At 37.1% G+C, this 24,564-nt stretch overlaps 1 protein-coding gene across 1 annotated transcript; it reads left to right on the top strand.

The window, feature by feature from the left end:
• The first annotated feature begins 13,829 nt into the window (after positions 1 to 13,829).
• LOC113657388 (delta-type opioid receptor-like) lies at positions 13,830 to 23,679 on the top strand. Its single transcript, XM_027169123.2, has 4 exons — positions 13,830 to 13,995; positions 14,363 to 14,580; positions 18,281 to 18,633; positions 19,290 to 23,679. Exons 2-4 carry the CDS (start codon positions 14,372 to 14,374, stop codon positions 19,820 to 19,822), a joined length of 1,095 nt encoding a protein of 364 aa, XP_027024924.1. The 5' UTR covers positions 13,830 to 13,995; positions 14,363 to 14,371; the 3' UTR covers positions 19,823 to 23,679.
• Positions 23,680 to 24,564: the final 885 nt, after the last annotated feature.

Genomic DNA, 24,564 nt, shown 5'->3' with positions numbered 1-24,564 from the left:
CTCCAGGGCACTATTTCATAGCTGCCCCTGCACTCTGACCCCAACTTCCTCAGTTGGGTTATGAGAAGAAAAGAATTCCACTGTGCTGTAATATATATTTGGCAATTATAAAGGCTTCTATGCCCCAATTTAATTTCATAACACTTTCAAAGATAAAACTGTTCAACTTCTTACTGATTTATAAATGACTCCACCATAATCATAATAATGTACAAGATAGCTGTTAATGGAACAAGGAGAAACAAAAAACATGGGGTGAGTGTTAATAATAAGCATTACAGACTAGTCAAAAAGCATTAATTCCAAGTAAATTTATCAAACATTCTGACTCGGCTTTTATATTAGATTGTAATTAACAACATAAAAAGACTCTTTGATTGTACATATGGAAAAATACAAACAATTTTATTCATACTAAACAATGACCCAGTAACCATCACAGCAAACAGAAGTTTGGCTTGTGACATCCAGGTTCATTAAAACTCTCATTAGAAAAAAACCCCCAAAATTTAATGTATTTCAGAAGCAAGATCCATATCAAATGTGAACAACCACGGAATAATGTTTGATAGATGAGATACGCTATCTATCCATCTATTCACAGGCATTAAGGACCTGATGATGTGTGGGAGATTAGACAGGATTGGTGTTAAAATGAAACCTGAATCTCCCTTTAAATCCCCATGATGCTCAGCATCAGCACGCCGGCCCTGATTCTCTCACAGCGTTTGTGTCAGGACAAAGTCCAAGTACCTATATGGTCACAGTGTAATTTGATTAGATGGTGGTCTCATTACTAGGGAAGCTGTATGCACAAAAGCCTGTGCATCTCTTTTTAAAACACTTCTCATTCCTGGTGCAAATGAAGTATAAAAGCCTTTAATAAAGAGACACCTTTCCTCAAACAACATTTTTTTTGAGGAAAGGTGGTATTTGATTAAAGATATTAGCTATTTCTAGCATTTATATGGCTAGGACAACTTAATTTAATCCCTTAGCTCTGTGTTTTTTGTTTTTTTTAGCACCGTAGTCCTAGAGAAACAATGTTTTCATTTCAATGAACTGCGTCAGCCATATATGCTTGAAATGACAATAAAAGCTTCTTGACTTGACTATCTAAACCATAATCTATAAATTCATTAGTGTGGATGAATCTCATCCTCAAATCAGATTTTATAATGCTGAGGTGATTCAATAGGATATGGGTGTCAAATTTGAGTCCTCTTGAGGTAGATAAATGTTAAAGGTGTGTTTTAAAATTATACATACAGTACAGACCAAAGGTTTGGACACACTTTCTCAATCAAAGCACCCCATCACTCTCCTTCATGGTCAAATAGCCCTTACACAGCCTGGAGGTGTGTTTGGGGTCATTGTCCTGTTGAAAAGGTGGTGTGTCCAAACTTTTGTAATGTGTGTCCAAACTTTTGGTCTGTACTGTATATATTTTTTTCAGGTTTACTTCAATCGGGTTTACTTCAATATTAGTCCCAAGCTTTAATAATTAGATAAATAGCCAACTAAATGAAAAAACAAACAAACAAGCAAATAAACAAAAAGATAGGTTATTTGATTGTCTCTGAGTGGCAACCATCCATAATTCTATGCAGTAACCTGCTGTTGGAAGAAACTATAGCTATGGTGAAACGTGACAAAACACCCATGAATAGGGCAATCAGATCACTGCTGTTCAGGCGCAGGATGACAAAGCTGCTTTTTCCTGCTAATGCAGGACAAGAAAAGCCAGAAAGCAAATGAATGATGCCATGTTCTGGTCTATCTTTTCACATTTATCTGGCAAACATAACACTGTCTAATTGCACCATGCAACTAAATACATAGGTTTTCATTAACTAGGGCATTTTGTTTAATCTGGAAAAAAGGATATTTTGTTCAATTGTAAGGTTTTACTTTGGAAAAAAATATATAAATACATACAGACTATAAATTATGTTGTTGGGGATAACAACATAATTTATACCATGACAACAGGTTAGTTGTCATCTTTTTTAGTCTAATGTTGTGTCTAATGAAAGCTCAGAATGAATGGAATTTTATTTAATTGTAAATATTTAGTTCATTTATATATTTTTGGTGACACTATGAGCTCAAAATTCGTGTCCTTCCTATTTGATTGTCCTTCACCTTACACAATTTTTATTTTGATAAAAAAAAGGTAGATTAGAATTTATTTCAGAGAAAGAGGAAGATTAATGTTAGCTACCTAGATCAGTAAATCTAATATTACACATTGTCTCCCAAAATTCCATTGTGATGGCTAAAAAAAGTGGCATGTAAAAAAAAAAAATACATAAATAAAATAAAGGTCATTTAATTGTTCTATTTGGTACAGGTTCTAAATGTACAGTATATGTTAAACATAAAAGTTAATGCTATATGAATTCACTGGATGCTATATGAACTCACTAGAAATCTAAACGCTAAATGAACAACCTGCCTATAATTTACCTTAAAGCTCTTCAAGTCAAGTCAAGAAGCTTTTATTGTCATTTAAACCATATATAGCTGATGCAGTACACAGTGAAATGAGACAATGCTCCAGGATCATGATGCTACATAAATCATAAGGACTTAAGTAAGTTAGTCCTAGCCACAGGGCTCTCAAACAGCCAAGTGTGACATCCTCACCCACACCCCCACCACCACCACCACCACCACCACCACCACCACCAGTTTTTCTGCTTAAAAAAATACGATGTGTGGCGGGAGAGCGTGACAAAAGACTGAAATGCGTGCCTGTCACTCTCAGTGCATGACACTTGACAGCCCTGTAGCCACATAAAGTGCATCTGTGCAATCTGGTGCAAACAGTGCAGGGCAAAAGACAATACCCAAACAAACAATAAAAGACATTACACAAAAGACAATTACACAAAATCAGTGTACATACTGTATGTTCTATGCTAAATATGCAGAAATACTGGAATGAACACTTAATATACTAGCAGCAATTATATGAGATATTGTAATGTATTGTGCAAAACAGCAATCGACTGAAATGTGAAAGACAGCATGTGTAAAGAGCGAAAACAGTGTGCAGAAGAGAATGTAAATAGTTTGATATGGGTGGCGCTCTAAACGGTCAGTGCAGTCTGTACAGTTAATTGTGCGTATGTGAGTGTTGTGCTCAATACAGTTCAGTTCCGTTATCGAGGAGTCTGATGCTTTGTGGCAAGAAACTGAGACAGAGTCTGGTTGTGAGGGCCTGAATGCTTTTTCCAGACGGCAGAAGTGTGAAGTGTGTGTGTGAGGGGAGTTTGGGGTCATTCACAGTGCTGTTGGCTTTGCTGATGCACCAAGTGGTGTAAATGTCTGTAATAGAGGGAAGAATGATTTTCTCAGCTGTACTCACTATCTGTTGCAGGGTCTTGCGAAATGAGATGGTACAATTCCCAAACCAGACAGTGATGCAGCTGCTTAGGATGCTATGAATGGTCCCTGTGTAGGCAGGATGGGAGGCAGATGGGCTTTCCTCAGCCTTCGTAAGATGTAGAGACGGTGTTGGGCTTTATTGGTGATGGAGCTGGTTTTGAGTGACCAGCTGAAGTTCTCTGCCATACAGTATGAACAAGAAATTTGGTGCTCTTGACGATCACTACGATCACTTATCACTCGTCGCACTGCACCTCGCTACCTCAGAGCTACCAGCACTGCTCGACTGGTCCCACCATCTCTCAGGGTAAGAGGTAGGTATACAGCAAGACTATTGTCTGTTCTAGCACCAAGATGGTGGAATGAACTTTCCCTGGATGTCTGAACAAATGAGTCAATGGCTATCTTGAAGACCTACCTCTTTTTGAAACACTTAAGCCAGCCTGTGTAAAACACCTGAACAGACGTTAGTTAGGTTGATGGTATCTTACATTTGTAACCTAGTAAACCAGTGTTAATGTATTCATCAATAGAGACTTAAAAGCACTCGTCGCTCTGAATAAGGGCGTCTCCCACATGTAATGTAAATGTAAATTTATCTATTTTACTTTTATATATGTGCTATAATGTTATTTTCTTTATTCTGTTGTTCTTTATTCAGAGATGCAGATATTATTTCTGATTCCGTGTTTCAACATGAGTTGAACCACCAGATAGTCTGCAATTATTTCATCACTTGTCATTATCATAGTTCTCTAGGTCTCTCTTCAGTAGTGCGAGATTGAATCTGAATGAGATGCTGTGGGTTGTGAGTATATAGTCTGAATAGTGCAGTTGTTAGAAGACATTCAACAAAAATTCTATCAGAAACAATAGTTCTTTTAATACATTGAGTCTAAATCTGAGGAAGTAGAATTAGTTTAGCTGCTTTATTTTGTAATTTTTAAACACAGTATTTACTGTGGCAGAGATTGTCTTTGTAAAGAATGAACATGCAAGATAATGAGACGCTGAGAGGATGCAGATGCAGATAAAGCAGTTTTAATCAAGTATCAGCAAACAAATCCAAAAGGTCAGGCAAACTGAAAACACGCACAGATCAGAAGATCAGCAAACAGTATTAACGGGACTTAGCAAAAGACACGAATTAGAAAAATACGAGGAAAAGTGAAAACTAGGCAATCGACACCGGAAACTGGATACTGGATACAATTTGTTTTTAAAGCATTTGAACATATTTTATTAATTTTTAAGCCGTCTCAATGTTCCAAATCAACTAAATCATGGTTTAGATATAATTGATAACCTCCAACCTGATCCTGAAGGGCATGTATGCCTCATGACTCCAGAGTGTCAGCTGAGACTCGCTGAGCTTTAGGCTTTTTCCCCAAGGTACATTGGTTTCCTTTCCAAGTCCAAAAACTTGCATTGTAGTCTTATTGGCATCTCATCTTTATTAAAGCTGCAATGATGCATGAATGAATCTGTGAAGGAACTCAAAACATGAATCAGAATGTTGAAGAACATTAAAACTGGAAGTGATCTGAGGGCAACTTATTAGCATCAGTTGTCAAATTTGCTCTCATATACATCTCATACATATACATTTACATCAAACACATTCAAACTTATTTAGATGTTTTAACAATGAGCCAATAAAACATAAGCAAGCAACAGACTATAAAATCAATTTAAATGAAGTGAAGTTGAAATGAAATGAAGTCAATGGTTCTTATGCCTGAGGTTGCTGAGAATAATAAACGTTGTTTTCATACGCCTCAAAAGGTCTCAACAGATTCTATTATATTTTTGACCTGAAAAGAGGTTTCTTACTTTGTATTTTTCCTCTTTTATCTAAATACAATATATTACTGCTACTAGAACTGCTTAAAAATATATATTTTTTAAAATGTGTCTTCAAATTTGCCAATGAAATGATTGATATATTTATTGATATATAAGTAGAATTAAATGCAGACAGGTATTGCAGTTTATTTCAAACCTTTACTGAGAAACAGTTCTTATCAGCCCACATTGCATTATATACACAGCATGATTTATTGCTTGTGTATGCATTGCTTTTGTTTGTTACAGAGTTAAGCCTGTCATTTGTATAGGAAACAGTGACATATACTTTTGGTATATTTTGCCAAGTCCAGTTCTTTATTATTTTCTTCTCTATTATATGGGTGCATTGCCCTTCAGGTGACAGTGGGTTTATTAACCGTTTGGTGATGTAAAAGCTTATACCTTCAATAGGTGTATCATGAATATGAATGTGGCATATTGCTATAATCAGTATGCAGGATGAACATGGGTTAATCTGCTTGAACAATCAATCGGCATGTTTAATTTACTTTGTATGACAAACCAAGAGGAAAACATACTGTTTGTTGTAGATGTTCTACCAGGGCTACATTAGAGTAATAAAAAAATGTGTTGTTTAAACTATGCTTGAGTGTCAGGGATCTGCCCGGACTTTTGGCCGTGTGCTATTTGTTGTTGTTGTTGTCACGTGTCTGCCCCGCCTTCGTTCTCTCCTCCCGGTCTCCAAACCTGTTCCTAATTGTCATCATTGTCCTGTGTATTTAAGTGAGCCGCGTTGCCGATGGCAGCGCGGAATCATTAGTTAAATGTAGTCATTGTTAAGTGTTGTCATTTGTATTGTTTAAGTTATCATCTTTTACTGTGTTGTCTTTGTTATTTATTAAACCCCTTTCATTTGAAGCTATCCTGCATATGGGTCTGTCTCCCTCCTTCCCTGGGTGTGACATTGAGGAACCTGTTCAGTTTTTTGAGTTTAATATGTTGTGACATTATGTACTGAGTTTATTACCACAGAGTAGTCATAAGAAAGTACTTAATAAGAAATAGACAAACAGACACTTAGACAAAAAACCACTAGTAATTGTCCTAACAAGATACATATTAGTGTTCTGTCTCCCAAGTGGCAAAAAGTCTTATTTTCTAACTGCCTCAGAATTTCTATGTAAATTGGATGCAGGCTGAAAATGTAAATTCTATCATTTCAGACTTTTGCTAGCTGGAATGTCAATACATTACATTCTCTGGTTGAACAATGACACGTATATAAGTGGTGGTTAGTAATTAACAATCCTTATTTTACTTCAGTTAGGAAAAGAGAATAGTGCTGACAGGAAGAGAGAAAAGTAGACTGTGCTTCATTCTGTCAAATAAAACGTGTTTCATCCAGACATTATATCAGTCCTCCTTTTCTGCTCCTTCTGCTGCTGTGAGACACTCACACACACACACACACACACACACACACACACACACACACACACACACACACACACACACACACACACACACACACACACACACACACACACAAACACACCAATTGGGATAGAGATATGCAGGAAAGTGTGCATGTGTTGATTACTGCTAGGACTCATGGCTGTGCTGGAGCTGGAGCTGTTCTATATGAGAGAGAGAGAGAGAGAGAGAGAGAGAGAGAGAGAGAGAGAGAGAGAGAGAGAGAGAGAGAGAGAGAGAGAGAGAGAGAGAGAGAGAGAGAGAGAGCTGTAGACAGCATGAAATAATTTTCCGGGTCTCTCTTTTTTAAGTGACTATGTCTATGTTGAATTTGGATATAAAAAAACTTCCCATTGGCAATACTGTAATTCTAAAGGCAGGTTTTAAAAAACACCCATATCTTTTTCCACCCATATCTTATGCTGAAAAGTAAAAGTAAAGATACTATAGTATGTTATTTTGAACTTTTGTTGACTCAAGCGTCACATATTGGTATGAAGACTGAGGCTGGTTTCTGTGATTAGACATTAGATGAAACGCCCCCAAGATTTCATCTTCATTTGGGCTGATATTTCTCATCTGACACTGAGCTGTAATCCACTGTGTGTGTAATACTTTGGTCCTCTGTTCTTTTTATGCTCTTAGTGAGACCTCAAGTTATAGTGAGCTGATCAAAGCTAATATTTCATATTTCATCATAGAAAGTGTAGATTTTATCCTTCTCTAATATCATATGTCCAGACCCACATGACCATCATTAGTTTTTCACTAAATGATTTAATTGCTCCTAAGCAAACCTTTTTTATTTTGAGATACAAATTAAGATTAGCTCTAAGAAGTATCTCTTAAAGCAATATGCCTATGATTAACACAACTCTGGCTCTGATGGCCAATACATTGAACTGAAAGATAAATCATTTGACAGACTGTCTGACTTGCAACTCATGGGAAGGTCTATCAATCACTGTCTCACAAGCTATGCTAATCCATACATTGTGATTTTTTTTTCCTTAACCCTGTCTTCTTAGATTCTTCATGTACTCTTATTTTGTGGCCAGTCAATATAAAAACCTTAAATATATTTTTTCCATCAAATGTTTGAATAGCAGGTGTGATTAGCAGATTAGTCCTTTTTTCAAACCAAGGATGTTAGATAGACTAACCTGCAAAATAAACCCTGGTGAGACCCATATTCTTTAGTATCTAAGAAGATGCAATGTGTGTGTTTTTCTGTTTGACAGAGTTTATTAGGAAGACAAATGCCTGCTGTCATAGCTTTGACCTGTGACTGAAGAACTGTCTGCATAGATTTTAAATGAAGGCCAAAGCAGCGCAAAAAAATGAAAGGTCTTCTGGCTCAACACTGAAAATGAGACTCATATCCTTACTGTTATAAAGAAAGAAAAAAAGCGGGAGCTCATCAAAGGGGTTCTGTTGGGAAAAGTGGCTTCTTGCGGGTTGTGTGTGTGTGTGTGTGTGTGTGTGTGTGTGTGTGTGTGTGTGTGTGTGTGTGTGTGTGTGTGTGTGTGTGTGTGTGTGTGTGTGTGTGTGTGTGTGAGTGTGTGTGTATGTGTGTATGGCTCGGCAGCAAAATTGAAGAAATATGAAATCTGTATTGATTGCAGTTATATTGGTGACAAAAATAAAAGTAATTTATTTCAATGTTTCTGCAATTGGACCGTGGCTGAATTGAACATACACCTGAAACATCAAACAGATTGTGCCCCAAACTGCATATTATTATTTTACATAGAAGTGCACTTCACTATACAAAGCACTATACACTATACATGCAACTTAGATAGAAACAAATGCTACTCCAGATATACCAGTGATCCTGACATCTTCTGCTCTCTAGACCTGTCACTCACACACACTTCACTCTGTAGGAGAAAGTGAAACATGGACACACACACACACACACACACACACACACACACACACACACACACACACACACACACACACACACACACACACACACACACACACACACACAGATCCAACACTATGCCCTACTTCCGGTAGGAATTCTCATCACAAGGGCCACTCACTGCTGCTGAGGTCGGCTCTGAACAGACAGCATGGAGATACATGTGATTGTTGTGGGTGCTACCATTTATGACTTGTCTTTAATCCTGAACTCGTGTTACTGTCACTGTAGTGTTTTACTTGATCTCTTTGACCTGGGATACTAAAATTCAAAAAATTTCAGATACAAATGTAATTCAAGGTGTTTGTTGTTGTTGTTGGTGTTGTTGTTGTTGTTTTCATCAAAAATAGTTGTTTAAGAATCCATAGCTTGTGGCATGTTAATATCACTCCTGTAATGCCGCTTATACTATTCGAGATCCAGAGCTTTTTTTAGTCCATCAATACAATTGCTAGTGGATGTGAGGTGTATGAAGACTCATAAATTATCCATTATTGTTCGTGTTGTTCAGATTTGTGCATCACCTCTACCCTCTGTGCCCCATATCAACCCATACACACTCACAGTGAGTCAGTTCAGCTCTGTTGTACTGCTGTGTTTTTTAGGGTTGTGGGTGATGCTAAATGCCAGATCTTCATCTGCTACTCTTATTTTTGGCTGGATAAATAAAAAAAAATTGTGCCTTCTGGCTGCCAGTATGTTGCCAGGGCTTAGTGATGTCAGTATACACTAATATCTTGTACAGTAATAATATTGGAAGGTGATGATATTTATGTGCTAACGTCTGTCATGTTAATATTCTGCAAATTTTATGATTCATGCTCACAGTCCTCACAACCAAATGAGCAAGCACTAAAAAGAACAGAGCCCATTTCTAAGAAATCCAAGGACTGTTTCTTTTCTAAGAAATTCGGTTCTATAAAAAGTCTTACTGTGTTCACCTGTACAAGAAAAGCTCTAATGAATTTATATTGTGTTAAATCTATTTGACACCACAGCTTGTGCCCATAGAGCATAAAGAAGGAAAAATCCGCAGACTGTGAGGTTGATGCATTAACGCAGCAGCACAGAAGTACAAGATCAACTTTCAAACCTGTACACCAGACTCAGATATGAACTGCAGCCATTTGCAGATTTTTTTTTGGTGTATGCTCTGATCCAGTCGTCTAGCCGTCAGAGCCAATGCTCACATCCTGTCAGTGGTTTTAATGTTGCTGTACTGGTCAGTATACAGTATATATAGAATACTGTTTCATGTCCATAGGTTCACATGTAGCATGTCATATTTGAATTTAATGGATAAATTCCAATCAGCAGTTTGAGCATTATTACTTGTTATTATTGTTTGATTGTCTCTTTTGTAGTTTGCTGTAGTGTTGTGATGCAAGACTTCGTGCTCTGCTCTTCAGTGAGGACATTTGATCCAAGCCTTCAGGGTCTGGCATCATTCATGCAAAAGAATAACGGATCCATCAGTCTGTTTTCTTGCTTTCCACTGCTTCAGTTAAGTCAGACTAAGTTAAACTGTGTTGTTTGCATGGAGAAGTCTACAGTCAATCATATGCATATGATTACTTTATATGTATATTTACTTTATATTCACATTAATGCAAACCAGTGTTTCACAACACATTCATACACAGTGTAATCCAAAGATCATTAGAGAAGGTCTCATCACCACATACCACACATGATACTATATGTGATTATGTCAAATTCATGCTGGAGTGAAACGTGCCCTTAGAGAACTATTGTTTATTTTTATCCTTAATCTGTGCACACACACCATCGCATGCAGTTTATCTATGCATATTCCATGCGACTGTCAGCTCACTTTAAGAGCCTGAAGCCTGAACTACATTAAAAATTTACAACAAGACCTTTGGTAAATTGTTGTATGCTATATGCCTATAAATGTTATCATAAATTTACCTTCTGCAGAGGTCAACAGAAATCGTTAATAGATGGATGTGAATTCAATCTTACAGAAGTGGCTTTTTGACCATAGCCCCGCTCTGAAAATGTTGGTAAGTAATTGCCTGTAGTGAACAATAAATCTAGCAACAAGAGGAAGGAATCCAAAGCCTTCCTGTGTACTCAGAAAAATGGTGGTTCGTCTAGCAGCATGAAGGCTATGCAGCACAAAAACACTGAGACGACATACAGAGCTCATTACAGCATGTGAGGCCAGTCAAGCATACCTAAATCACTGAGAGAGAAAGAAATAGAGAGAGAGAGAGAGAGAGAGAGAGAGAGAGAGAGAGAGAGAGAGAGAGAGAGAGAGAGAGAGAGAGAGAGAGAGAGAGAGAGAGAGAGAGAGAGAGAGAGAGTTAATGTCTGGAAGCATTTAGGAACAAAGACAGAAATAGGTGTTAAAAAAGAATGAAATTCTTCAAAAAATCATTGCTATATGAACCTGCTTGTCAGACTTGGAACACAGCAGGACATCTCACACACACACCCACACCTACTGACATCACCCGTCCTTTCCCTAATGTAGGTACATGTTAACTTGTGACAAATGCAATGCTGTGTAATTGAGGGAGTGAAGTGTGATTGAGACACTGTGTGATGCAGATATTAGTGATGACAACACGATGACACGTCCAGTACACAAACAATTAATGTCCATTAACATATCATGGGGACCAGGCAAATCTCAGATATCTCAGATTTTGCTTTTGTTATCCGTACTTTAATAAAGTATAAAAAATTTGGCTTTTTCCCACTAGATGTTAAAATAACATATCTTACTTTCTACTCCTCTACATTATCCCACATCTCTTGTTACTTGTATAAAAAACACAGTCGTCCAATTGAAGCACAGCAAGCAGATACAATGCCTGCATTATTTTTGACCTACGTAACTTTCTGCTATTGATAAATTAATCAAGCGCAGACGGTACAGTACATTAAAATTGCAGTGTCACAGCCTGAAATACTGTAGCCTATGATCTTACCCCATCAAACCACCTGCACACCCACGGCCATCCCTAAAGGATTTGTTTCAAGCAGTAGAACAGAAGAAAGAATCTTTCGTATTCATATGCCTGCTCTGAATAATATGAAATCGAATCTAATTGAATGTTAGCTTGCATCAACGAATGGTTTTATTGTACATGTTAATAAATCTGTCATAATATGTCATAAATGAGAGTGTGTGTGCCCTGTGATGGGTTGGCACTCCGTCCAGGTTGTATCCTGCCTTGATGCCCGACGACGCTTGGGATAGGCACAGGCTCCTCGTGACCGAGGTAGTTCGGATAAGCGGTAGAAAATGAATGAATGAATAATATGTCATATGTTGCGCATGGCTAGTTAGGCGTTAGTTAGCTTAAAGTAAGCTAACGTAATCATTAACTCTTGAGCAGTAGTATGTTAACATTAATAATGTTATACAGCAGCCCTAATAACCCAATAGGTCAACTTTTATTGAATTGTATTGAAATTTGAAAATTTATTGAAGTAGTTTTATATTCTTAATGTAAAGCCGGATATAATTACTGCACAAATGCTGTCATGGCCTTTTACACACAAAAGCATTGTATAACTGAATACTGAAATGTGTAGAATTGTAACTATTTTCTTTTCTGTTTAAATGGAGTAACATTTTGAGTGGGGTTTCTCTAATTTCACTCAAGTACAGGAGATGTGTAATACCACTTTGCCCACCACTGCTTACCATGCCTTTGATGAGGTATAATATTTTGCATTGCTCAACCCCAACAGTTTCATCACCTTCATTATCAAATTATTGATTGATATGAGATTTTAACTCTCCCAACAGGATTAGCCATTAATGGAATGCACATACATAATGTAGAAATCAATTTTAAACCTTTGTATAAAACTACATTTTTATGAACTGTTGCATGTTGCATATGAATTTGGGCTGATGAAATAAAACCAGCCTTTTATTGTTTATTCCATGGAGCCTGCCCTGAAAATCATGGACACTAATTTTAAAAAGAGCTAACCCAATTTTACCCAGAAGAAACTATCATGTATTAAGTAAAAGCTCCCCTGAGTTATAGTCATTAAAATAATCAAGGATGCCTGGGATTTAATGAGAATCACTAGTTGCCTGTCAATCAGATAACTCCTGAATAACACTTTAAAAAGCACAGTATAAAATCCTTTATTTTGTACTGCATATAGTATGCAAATAATCAGCTTTTGTAGCCATTATACACATGCACATGTATTTAGTACAACAGATTTCTTATCCTATTCTGGCTCAGATAGAACCTGGCATCAGAGTATAGTGTTATCCATGATACAGTATCTATAGTGAGTTGGACTGAATCAATAGCACAAAGGCAGGCTTGTCCACAAAACCAATATCCCAGAGGAAATCCCCACAAAAAGTAAGCAAAACATACAAAACATTATGCTTTGAAACCACCATCTGCCATGTCACCATCTTAGCTATAAAGTTTTTTTTATGTACAGAATTATGGATAAGAATTGTTGGGCGATTGCTTAGCGTTGGTCCATGTTTGCCATCTATATACTTACACTGCCATAGCCAAGCAGACTCATATTTATATTCAGCTCGGTTGAGTTGAACACAACTCTACTGAATGACTGATTAGAAGAAGAAAACAATCCCTGTTCTTTTTCCAGTCTTCAACTGTCCAGTTTTTGTGATCCTGGCTGACAGGAGTGGAGCCTGATGTTGTTGTCTCGTGGTATTGTAGCTCATCCACTGCAAGTCAAAATTTTACATGTTGTGTATTCTGAGATGCTTTATTACTCACCACAGGTGTGAGTGATTATTTGAGTTCCTGTCAGCTCAGACCAGTCTGTTCATTCTCCACCGACCTCTCGAAATGTTTCATCCTGCAGACCCTCTGCTCTTAGGATGTTTTAAAATACTCAAAGTATCCACATGATTTGTGCTGCTGCCACATGACAGATTGGATACCTGAATAAACCTGCAGGTTTACAGGTGTTCCTATTGAAGTGAATGGTGAGTGTATGTTTAACAAGGCTGGCACTGGAATGTGTCATTAAAGAGAAAATTGTTATAATGAAATGATGGTAATTGACGATATTAATTGATAATATTTTTTCGTACGTGTAATTTAGAAATGACCAAAAACAGAGGAAATCACTGCGTAAAATGGAGCATACAGAGAAAGGGAGGCAAGAAGCTAATGCCTGCTATAACTCTCATGATCTGTGATGTCACGTTTGGTGGAAAGGGTGGATGAGGAGAGAGAAATAGGAGGGACTGGACGAATCGGACTCATTGGACTCTTTACACTCTACTCGTACCGACAGTGACAAAGTTTGGTTACTGCGCGGTTTACTGCGCGTAAAGAAGAGCAGCTCTGCCTCTTACTGCAGTATTTACCTTCTAGCGCGTTTACTCTGCCATCCAGGTAACTGAACTGTAAACCTGCTCTAAATAATAGATGTTCAATTGTATTTATGCGCAACTGTGAGTGAATTGTGCGTTGTTACTGATCAATCTTAAACGCCGTCGATTATAAGTTTGCATCCAATTTAATCTGCGGAACTATCAACTATTACATTTTAAACGAATTTAGTTTATTTGCGCATTCGTATGGAGAGTTAATGTTTTTGTGATTAGGGTGAATGGCGGGGTTTAAGGCTTTTTCTACAACTTTATCCCTAATGTTCGAATGCTTCGATATCCAATGCGCAATAAGTGATTGCGCATTCGGCTATGTGACTTAATATGTCACCATTTTGCGCAGAATTAAGTTTGTGTGTTCTCTCTGCCAGCACGGAAACATGGACTCGGACCTGGTGGACATGTTGATAGAGGAGGATAAGTGTGTATCTGAGTGTGAGCTGAACGCGTCTGTGAGCAGTGAGGCAGATCCGCGCAATGTGCCGCCTGAGCGCATGTCGCCTCTCCTGCCGGTTATAACCGCCGTTTACTTCGTAGTGTTCGTAGTGGGGCTGGTGGGGAACTGTCTCGTAATGTATGTCATTATCAGGTAAGAAGGAATCACAGTCATCACAGTTAGGAGTAACACACACACACACACACACACACACACACACACACACACACACACACACACACACACACACACACACACACACACACATTACTGTCCTTGTGTGGACCCTCCAGTGACAAAATGTTACTGAAATTTGATTCAACTCAATCTAACCATAAGCTTAATCTCAATAATCAAAGAGTAATCAAAGAGTAATCAAATCAATTTTTCAGTCTAAATTTATGAGTACAGGAGGTTCTTGCCTCTGGGCAGCAGAAATTGAAAAAAAAAAAAACAATCAAAAATAAATACTGCTATCAAACTCAAAAACATGCACTCTCTCTCTCTCTCTCTCTCTCTCTCTCTCTCTCTCTCTCTCTCTCTCTCTCTCTCTCTCTCTCTCTCTCTCTCTCTCTCTCTCTCACACACACACACACACACACACACACACACACACACACACACACACACACACACACACACACCATTACGAACAAATTTTCTTGTATGACTGGCTGGACCTCTCTGTGAAAACTAATTAAAACTAGGTCTAGTCAATTTTAGCCTATGGCACAAACTCTACTCCATTAACACAAACAAATCAATCTCGAGACATATGCAAAAAAAGAGTTCAATAAATTCATGCATACAGAAATGTCCACAGGCATTAAATAGAAATCGGACATTATAAATTGTGCAGACACAAGAAGTGATAGGATCTCACAGCTAAACAGTCTTTGGAAAGTAAGCAAGATAATAGCTAATGTGTTAAGTAGGTTCTGTATCCATATTGGGGTCCACACTAAAGTCCTGAAACTATGGTTCTGTTGCATATTTTGGCACAATAGAGATAAAGCATAGACGTACAGAGCACACATCCTGTCACAGTCATTCGTGTATGTGTGTGTGGGTGTGTGTATGTGTATCTGAGAGTGTGTGTGTGAGTGTGTGTATGTGAGTGTGTGTGTGTGTGTGTGTGTGTGTGTATGTGAGTGTGTGTATGTGTGTGTGTGTGTGTGTGTGTGTGTGTGTGTGTGTGTGTGTGTGTGTGTGTGTGTGTGTGTGTGTGTGTGTGTGTGTGTGTGTATGTGTATGAGTGTGTGTGTGTGTGTGTGTGTGTGTGTGTGTGTGTGTGTGTGTGTGTGTGTGTGCATGCACATGTGTGATTGTGTGATTTAAAACAGCTGTGGTTGTCTTCTGTAATACACAGAATGCTGATAAAGGATTTTTTTTATAGCATTGCTGTACGGTTATGAAGCTAGAGTTCAATTTATGAGTTATAACTGAGATACATCAACTGAGACTGTAGGGATGGGGAGATGGTTTTCCCCGATTTCCCCCGAGTCACCCTAATATTACTCACTGGTGATTTGTTTTCAGTCTAACGTCCCTTATCAGTATAAAAGTCACAAACCTTCTACCTGCCCTTTACTTATCACTGGGATGGATAGCTTTACTTTCTGCTTATTCATCCTCAAAATCAAGTCTAGTTTGAAGTGTAACTGATTGATTGAGAGGATGCTCATCTAGAATGGATTAACTTTTATTTCCAGACCTTCCAGTAATTCAGGGTTGGGTCCATTAGTGGCGCACTTATACAGTTCGCTTAGATTTGTATACTACGTCATTTCTAAGTTGTGTTAGAGAAAAGTATCTGCCAAACATCTAATTATGCAGTGTCGCTCATCATTTAAGGTCTGAGCACCTGATCCTGGTTCTGCAAAACTATCACTGCTGGACCTTCATCTGCTCGAATAACTTTTAGAAAATCACCTGGCCAATAAAAAGCAAATGTAAATAAATTTAGAAAGAACATTAGTGTATCCATATAAACGTTCATAAAAGATCTTATTGATCTATAGATTTTATCATCTAGATCTATTATAAATCACAGCTGTAAATACCACTATTGTACTGTCATTCAAAAACATGAAGGACAGAGTTAGAATTTTAATGTTAATTCTGCGGTACCAGATAACATTTTAGTACCAACCACTTGTGAGTGAATATCTACATTTGTTCCCACAGCTATCTATGTTTTAAGATAATTTCCCTCTCGATGCTTTCTTTTATCACATCAGTAATAAAGCCTTGAAAACAAATTGCCAGTGCCACTAGAGTATAACGTACAAACAATGACCCTCACACGAGTGGGATTTCATTACTGTCTGAATGACTTATATAATTTAGTTTATTTATTTAAAAGACAAAATACACTCTAGGTTCTTTGAGTTATACAGTGACAGGAATACAAAAATGGTATGGCATATTTTTGAGTAAACAATAGACTAATGTTCAAGGAATTTCCGTGTTGTTGATTTTAGCACAAATTATTTTGCATTAAGTCATTAATGTAAGTTTGTTTTACAAAAAAAATAAAACAACAACAATGCGACATGGATGGAAACTCACAAATGATTAAGAGGAGAAGAGTTTCTAGTCAGATGTTTTCATTCCTACAGAGGCATTCATATGAACTCTAATGGAAGCACTCTAATCTAATTAAAGTTTCCAAATTTGTATGAGACTGGGGTTAAGTTAAATGTACATAAGGTTATAATTTAAACATTAGGTAAAAATAAAAACATTCATACATTTTCTGGTATGCTCTATAACCATTCTGTTAATCTAGATAATTCTATATAAGTCTTCATTGGCTATATTAATACATTTTGGCGTTGGCTTTATATATAAAAAACAAAGAAACAAAGAAACGCATGACACATTACAGGTGAAGTCATTTGTTTTAATACAAGTCATTTCACATAACATATAGATAATACGAACACCTAAGCAAATTTTTAATCAGAAACAAAGATCGTTTATGTGCTAAAACAATTATTATGTAGATGCCAGAGCAATACATACCGTTATCATAGTGACAATTATCTGTAACAATAGACGTACAATTAATCAGGATCAATCTATCAACGGTTTCAGGATGCTGCTCACATTGGGATTAAAACACCACAAAAAGAGATGGAAATTTGATCATTCATCCATCAAATTTGATCATTCATCCAGTTGAATCTTGTTCCAGCATCTACGTAGAAAATGTATTTTAAATTAAAGAACTCCTTTTTAAATGCCATTTAAACTAAATGTGTCTGTTTTGCTTACTTCTAAATAATCCAGTCTACCCAGCATAGTACATTTGTCATGCAGTCTAAAGATCATAAAAGCCCTTCCTCTGTCATTGGCATCTTTGTCAGTGATCAGAGAAGATGAATGAGAGGGAAAAGAAAAGAAGTCACAAACAGATGCATCTGTCACTGAGGCTTTCACTTGAAAAACTAATCAGAGGCCTTGTTTCTCACTTTGTATCTATTTCTCACACTCAAACCCTCCTTCTGTCTCCTAATTGCAGTGACATATTTATCCATTTGGAGACTTAAAATGAATCGCTTTGCTCTCAATGCTTCTCTATAGAAGGTGTCAAAGTGTCTGTACATGAAAGACTCCAAAGAAATAAAAACGTGGAAATGCATTTATAGAAATGTATCAATTTAAATAAAAATAGATATTACTTGACATTTACAGTTTATAAATGCTTAGTTGCTGGGTAAATTATTGGTGCCCCTCAGGGTCATTTGCTTTCAACATTTTATTCATTTATTGCTTAGAATTTCTGGTAACCCGTTATCTGCCATCTTTCATGATTTAACCACCTTTTTTTTGTTTTGCTCCTCCTTAGATACACCAAAATGAAGACAGCAACCAACATCTACATCTTCAACCTTGCTTTGGCTGATGCTTTGATTACCACCACAATGCCTTTTCAGAGTGCAGACTACTTGTTGAACTCGTGGCCGTTTGGTGAAATAGTGTGCAAAGTCTTTATCTCCATCGACTACTACAACATGTTTACCAGCATTTTCACACTAACCATGATGAGCGTGGACCGTTATGTAGCTGTCTGCCATCCTGTCAAGGCACTAGACTTCCGTACACCACTCATGGCTAAGACCATCAATGTGGGCATATGGGTACTGTCCTCAGCAGCAGGAATACCAGCCATGGTGCTAGGAGGAACACAGACTAATAATGGTAAGTTTAGCTAGAATCACAGTAGTCCAGGGTTAAGCTTACAAGGACGTCCACCAAATAAACCACCAACCAAATTTAGATTGCTTGGGCCAGACTGATTAATACTGATTATTGGTAATATACCTTTGTTAATACAGAGTAGTGCTAGCTAATAGTGGGTGACCAACAGGACGTACAGTAGATTGTGGCAGTTAACAATCTCATCCTGATCTTCTGAGATGATTGTGAACACCACTCTTTGAATGTTAGGGTTCTTTGGTTTGTCTCTCTGGGCGAATCCTAGTTTCCAGTTGAATCTACTAACTATCCAGAAGAATCACTGAAGAATCTTTTATAAGGATATTCGAGTTTCGGTTGGACAGATGTTTGAATTTTGAACTGGCTGCACATTATACTGAACTAAAACGTTAGCTACAGTCATTCCAGGTAAATATTAATGGCCTTCCCAAATATGGATGCAATCAGGGTATATCTTTATAAAGGTAGTTCAGTATGACCTTATGCAGACCCTGGACAAATCTTTTTAAATATTTTATGTAAGCATGACTGGCTACATCTAGTTTACCTCAAGTGATTACTCTTGATATGTACTTCTCTTACAGTTTATGAACCAATTAGCCTCCTTTCATTTTCAATTTCCTTTCTTTTTCTTGCAGGCACCACAGAGTGTGCCCTGCAGTTTCCTGACCCTTACGAATACTGGGACACACTAATGAAGATCTGTGTGTTCGTCTTTGCTTTTGTTGCTCCCGTCCTCATCATTAGCATCTGCTACTCTCTCATGCTGCTTCGACTGCGTAGTGTTCGCTTGCTTTCTGGTTCAAGAGAGAAAGACCGCAACCTTCGCCGCATCACTCGTTTGGTCCTAGTGGTTGTGGCAGCTTTTATCATTTGCTGGACCCCTATTCATATCTTCATTCTTCTGAAAGCTGTAGTGGCTATTCCTGAGACCACACCACTAATGGCTGCCTATTTTCTGTGTGTTGCTCTTGGTTACACCAACAGCAGCCTCAACCCTATTCTCTACGCATTTCTAGATGAGAATTTTAAGAGGTGCTTTAAGGACTTCTGTTTGCCAGCAAGACGAAAGGGAGATAGAGGGGTTGGAGGGAGCAGACTAGGGAGGATTGCATCCAGGCAGTCTCCCCAGGCTGCAGAGAGTGCCCCAAGGACAGCAAAGCCAGCATGACTAGCCGTGGAATTGTCCTTCATCACACAATCTGGAAAGGAGGACTCTAACACAATGGGACTGACGCAGGTCTCTTCTGCTCTCTGATCATACTGCAGCCTGCAGTTGGTGTGAATGTTGGTGTGATTGTGTCACTCGAAGAGAAAGAGCTCTGTGACAAGACTTGTTATATTACACCCTGAATATAGTGTGATGATGTGAGAGCCTACTAATGTCTACTGAGTATTCTACCACCAACTGCAAATGGCTTTGCTTCTGTGTAATGGATATATCCAAGTAAATATGCTTTAGTTCTGCTGACCATTACAAAGTGCAGCTAACAACATTTGATTTATCTCTGATTCAGAGACTCTCACCCAAGCATTCATTTTCTAATGCATTAGATATAACAGTTTATTTATTCATTCTTTCATTTATTGATGTATTCATTCATTCATTAATCTTAAACAACTTAAAATAACCATTTAATCTGGTCTGAGTAACATGGATCTGGTGCGTATCCTATACATTTTGTATTAGGAGCAAGGCAGAAATGCAGCCTGGATGTGATGTCAGTCTATTACAGGGCACCACGTAGACAGATTCACATACTTTTTTACACCTTGGAGTAATTGAATGTAGCATGGCATGTTTTTGGGAGATGGGAGGAAACTGAAGAATCTGGAGGAAACCCACTTAGACACGGAGAGAACACGAGTAATCTAATGCAGCTAAAAAATAAATTATTAGGAAATCTGTAACGATTACCCATAATATATTGTTTGGTCACAATTATAATTGAATACATTTAAAATAATTACAAACAACTGTACTTGTTCATGTCAATACTTAGTAAATTATTAACATTTTCATAGCATAGACTTTTAAAAAAAAGAATGTCTCCAGTTCTGGGTCAACAACTGACTTCAAAAGCTAATTGGCACCTGGTGTTCCGAATAATGAGATAAGACTGGAGACATGAGTTGTAGAGGTTCTTGATAATACATGTGTGTGTTGCAGAGGTGGATGATAATCAGTTCACCATAAGACAAGCTGGCTACAAGTAAAGGAAATTCAGTACTGCTGCTACTCTCCTAAGGAGTAGCCATCCATCATATTACACAAAGGGCACAATGTGCACTGCCGAAGTAGGTGAAATCTCTAGAACTAACTGTACCGTGTGTATTGTCTGTGTAAAATTGTCTGTCTATAAAAAATACACAAAATGAGAATGGTGTTATTACAAGGAAGAGATGGAAAAGTATGCTGTTCCTTTAAAAAATACCTTGATATTCATCTCTAGTTTGAAAAAGATTTTGCATCCATCTGGAGGTTTAATTCCAACTTACAATTTGTCTTGCAGACAGATGAGACAAAAGCAGCTTTTAGCTCTTAATCAAATTGTATTAAGACAAAATTAAGACAAAAACAGAGTAGCAGTAAATCATCTTAAGCTTAATAAAAGCTTAACGAAGGAACAATTTTCATGTAAAATTCATGTTTTGTAGCTGTCAATTCTGTGTCTAGACCTTAATTCCATCGGGATGCTATGTGGCATGACCTGAAATCTCAGAAATATTGCTAAAATGAAACATGTTTGTATGGAGAACTGTATTATGAGTTCAGGCAGATGTCTCTTATAATGACTTAATAAGATCTGACAGCATCTTATGAGTAATGAATGCAAAGATTAGTACAACAGGTTTACAAAAATGCTTATTGAAACTATATACATGCGCTGATTTCTTTATTTGGAAAACATGTACACCGGCACATTCATGCACTTATCTGATCAAACAATTACAGGGAAGCAGTCCAACACAGGTCAAGAGTTTGTGCCAGAGGGGCCTGTGTATTTTCAGCAGTCTATAGAGTTTGAAAAGCCTTGTTGATGATAGCGGTCAGAGGAGAATGGTGAGACTGGTTTGATTTGACAAGAAGACTTTGATAAATAGCCACTTACAGCTGTGGTGAGGATTAAAGCATCTACATGCACAGCATAGGATGGGCTGCAAGGAAGACTGGGGCAGTTGATCAGTCCAGGTGATTGACTTGTTTCTGAGGGCTTTTATGTATTGTGTTACTGAGGCATAATTGGCATGAATTATGAAGTATTACATGTTTTTATACTTAGCCACATCACATATGGGATAATAATGTTTCAGGGATAATGTACTGTCCAGTATGTTTCTTGGATTTAAGCAGCCTGTGCTGCATGTCTGTTACCCATAGATTTTAATGCCAACTGATTTAGCTGTGGTTTTATTTAGCCAGACAATTATTCATCTTAAACGTCTAGCTGGCATTTTTGCATGTTGGTTCTTAATGCTAATTTGTTTAGGTCATTTTCTTTTGATCGGACATGAGCCAATCATGTAATTATAAAAATAATTTATTACAAAATAAGTGCTAATGATGTGTGTAAATGATTCATGTTTTTGATGTGTTTTTCATGTCTTTTTCTAGCAGATATAGACTCGTGTACTTTAAATGCACCAAATCCATGACAACTGCAGGAAAGTTTTATCTTGAGCCTCAAGCACAACTGAAGTCGAGTGCACATTTGGCATATTTTAGTCAGTGTAATGTATATTTTTCAGATCATAAAATTCTCTGTTCTCGCAAAACATTTAATTCAGTTCTTGCCATTTGATATGAAAATTCAAAATGACTTTTGTTATATTCTTCACTCATTCTTACATCGTAAACTTATACTTTTTGCTCATACACATATACAGGGATGAAAGACAAATTAAAGAGAAGAAAACTGGGAATGGTCACTGCAAATCAATACAAAGTGATTTTGTCCCCCTCCACATTATACCCTGAATTGTGTGATTGAAATGAAAATAATGTGCTCATGTGCTATGACCTTCTTAGTCACCAGAACTCAACTCAGTGTAACGCCTATGGGAAGTTTTGTTCCAAAACATTAGACAGCATCTCTCGAAATCGCAGTCAAAACACCAATTAAGGGGAGTGTCATTTGCATAAACGATACTCATCCCTGTAATACCATTCCAGAGACTTTTCACCATCTATGCCAAGGTGTACTGAAACTGTTCTGATAGCTTGTTTAAGCTCAACACCTTACTAAGCAAACGTTTTCCCCCTTTAAATACTCACTATTAAGACCAGTGCTAAACTGACATACGATTTATTTTCTTCTGCAAGAACAAACATCTCAGAAAACTTAAAGATTCCTGTCTCACTTTTCTTTGCTGTATTAATTTCTTCATCTATGGCTATAGTATGCATCTACTTGCTCACCACAGTATTTATCTACCATTCTTTCTTACTGTATTACATACAGCAAAACCTTTCAGTCAGTTTTATTTTTTTAATTGGGCAGAGGGCTTAACCTTGACATGCTGGAGATCTCCTGGTCAAGCAACAAACATTGTATTGACTTGAAAAGGTCTGTGTATTTGTATATATTTTTTTTACAGAGTAATGTGCATATAAGGCATAGTTATCTGTCACTAACCAGTGTGTCAGGAGTATTTAATGGTGTACTGTTTTTGTGTATTTTTAGCAGTGAATTCACCTGAACCTCTCCTTATAGAGTGTAAGCAGAAATGCTCTCAGCAATTTATCTCACATAAATACGCTATATATCGTTCGCTTCCATGTTGTGTGCATGTCTGTGCGGCTGTAAAGTTGTCATCGAGCTGTAAACAAGCCATACGGTGACTAACACGTCTATGAGATTTGCTGTGTGTCGTAGAAATCCTGTTACATATATACTAAAGTTTTAGTTAAGCACATTTAATGAATTTGTAAATAGACTAAACAAATAGAGCACAGAAACTCTAAAAATGAATACGGTGTACTGGGACTGTTTCTATTTGCTTGCATGGTGTCATCTCTAGCCTTAATAAAATGATTGCTGAAATGATCCGATACATTTTGGTTTTATTCTTCAGGTCTATATTGTTTTTCTATATTCTTTCCAATGTACAGAATTGTTTCAGGCAAAATAATAGAGTAACTGTACACGAACAAATATATTTGTCTAACATTCACCACGTGTATTTTAATGTATGTAAAATTTAATTCTTGCTTTGGTGAATGTTAATGAGAGGGAATCCTACTGTCATTACATGGCATGTGCAACACAGCGATCACTGATATGAATCTTTGAGATGTTTATATGTTTCTGTCATTAATTCATGTTCAATCTATTTTTATATGGCCTTTAAAAAGTAATAAATATAATGTTCAAATATATATGGTAAATACTGATAAAAAAAACCTTTAAACATAATGTTTGGTTAAAAACGTAGGGTTTATGTAAGGTTTCATTTAATGGAGATTGTATAGGGTCACATGACGAATTTATTAGAGAGTGGGTTTGCGGTATTGTGGGTCAGAACCGACAGTGTTGCAAAAGAGATATTTTGCTTGTAATCCAAAAAGTGAACATGGTAATTGCTCCTTTCATTAATCTTGTTTTGTGTTTTAATATTGTCAGTTTTTACATGAACAGCGTTATATGATTTGGGGGATTTTATTGACTGTTTGGGCCTATTTAAGATAAGATAAGATAAGATAAGATAAGATGATAAGATAAGATAAGATAAGATATATACCTTTATTCGTCCCACAATGGAGAAATTTCTCTGTTACAGCAGCAAAATATATAAAAAGAATAGAGACATAATATATAGTATATACAAAACAAAATGTATAAAAAGAGTAGTGTTTACACTGAAAGACATATTGCACATAGGTAATATTGCACATTTTTCAAAAATTCTGTA

This window comes from Tachysurus fulvidraco, chromosome 1, assembly GCF_022655615.1.
Source record: "Tachysurus fulvidraco isolate hzauxx_2018 chromosome 1, HZAU_PFXX_2.0, whole genome shotgun sequence".
Lineage (NCBI taxonomy): Eukaryota > Metazoa > Chordata > Actinopteri > Siluriformes > Bagridae > Tachysurus > Tachysurus fulvidraco.
Note: the sequence above shows the minus strand (reverse complement) of the source record. Positions and strands in the feature narration are given on the sequence as shown.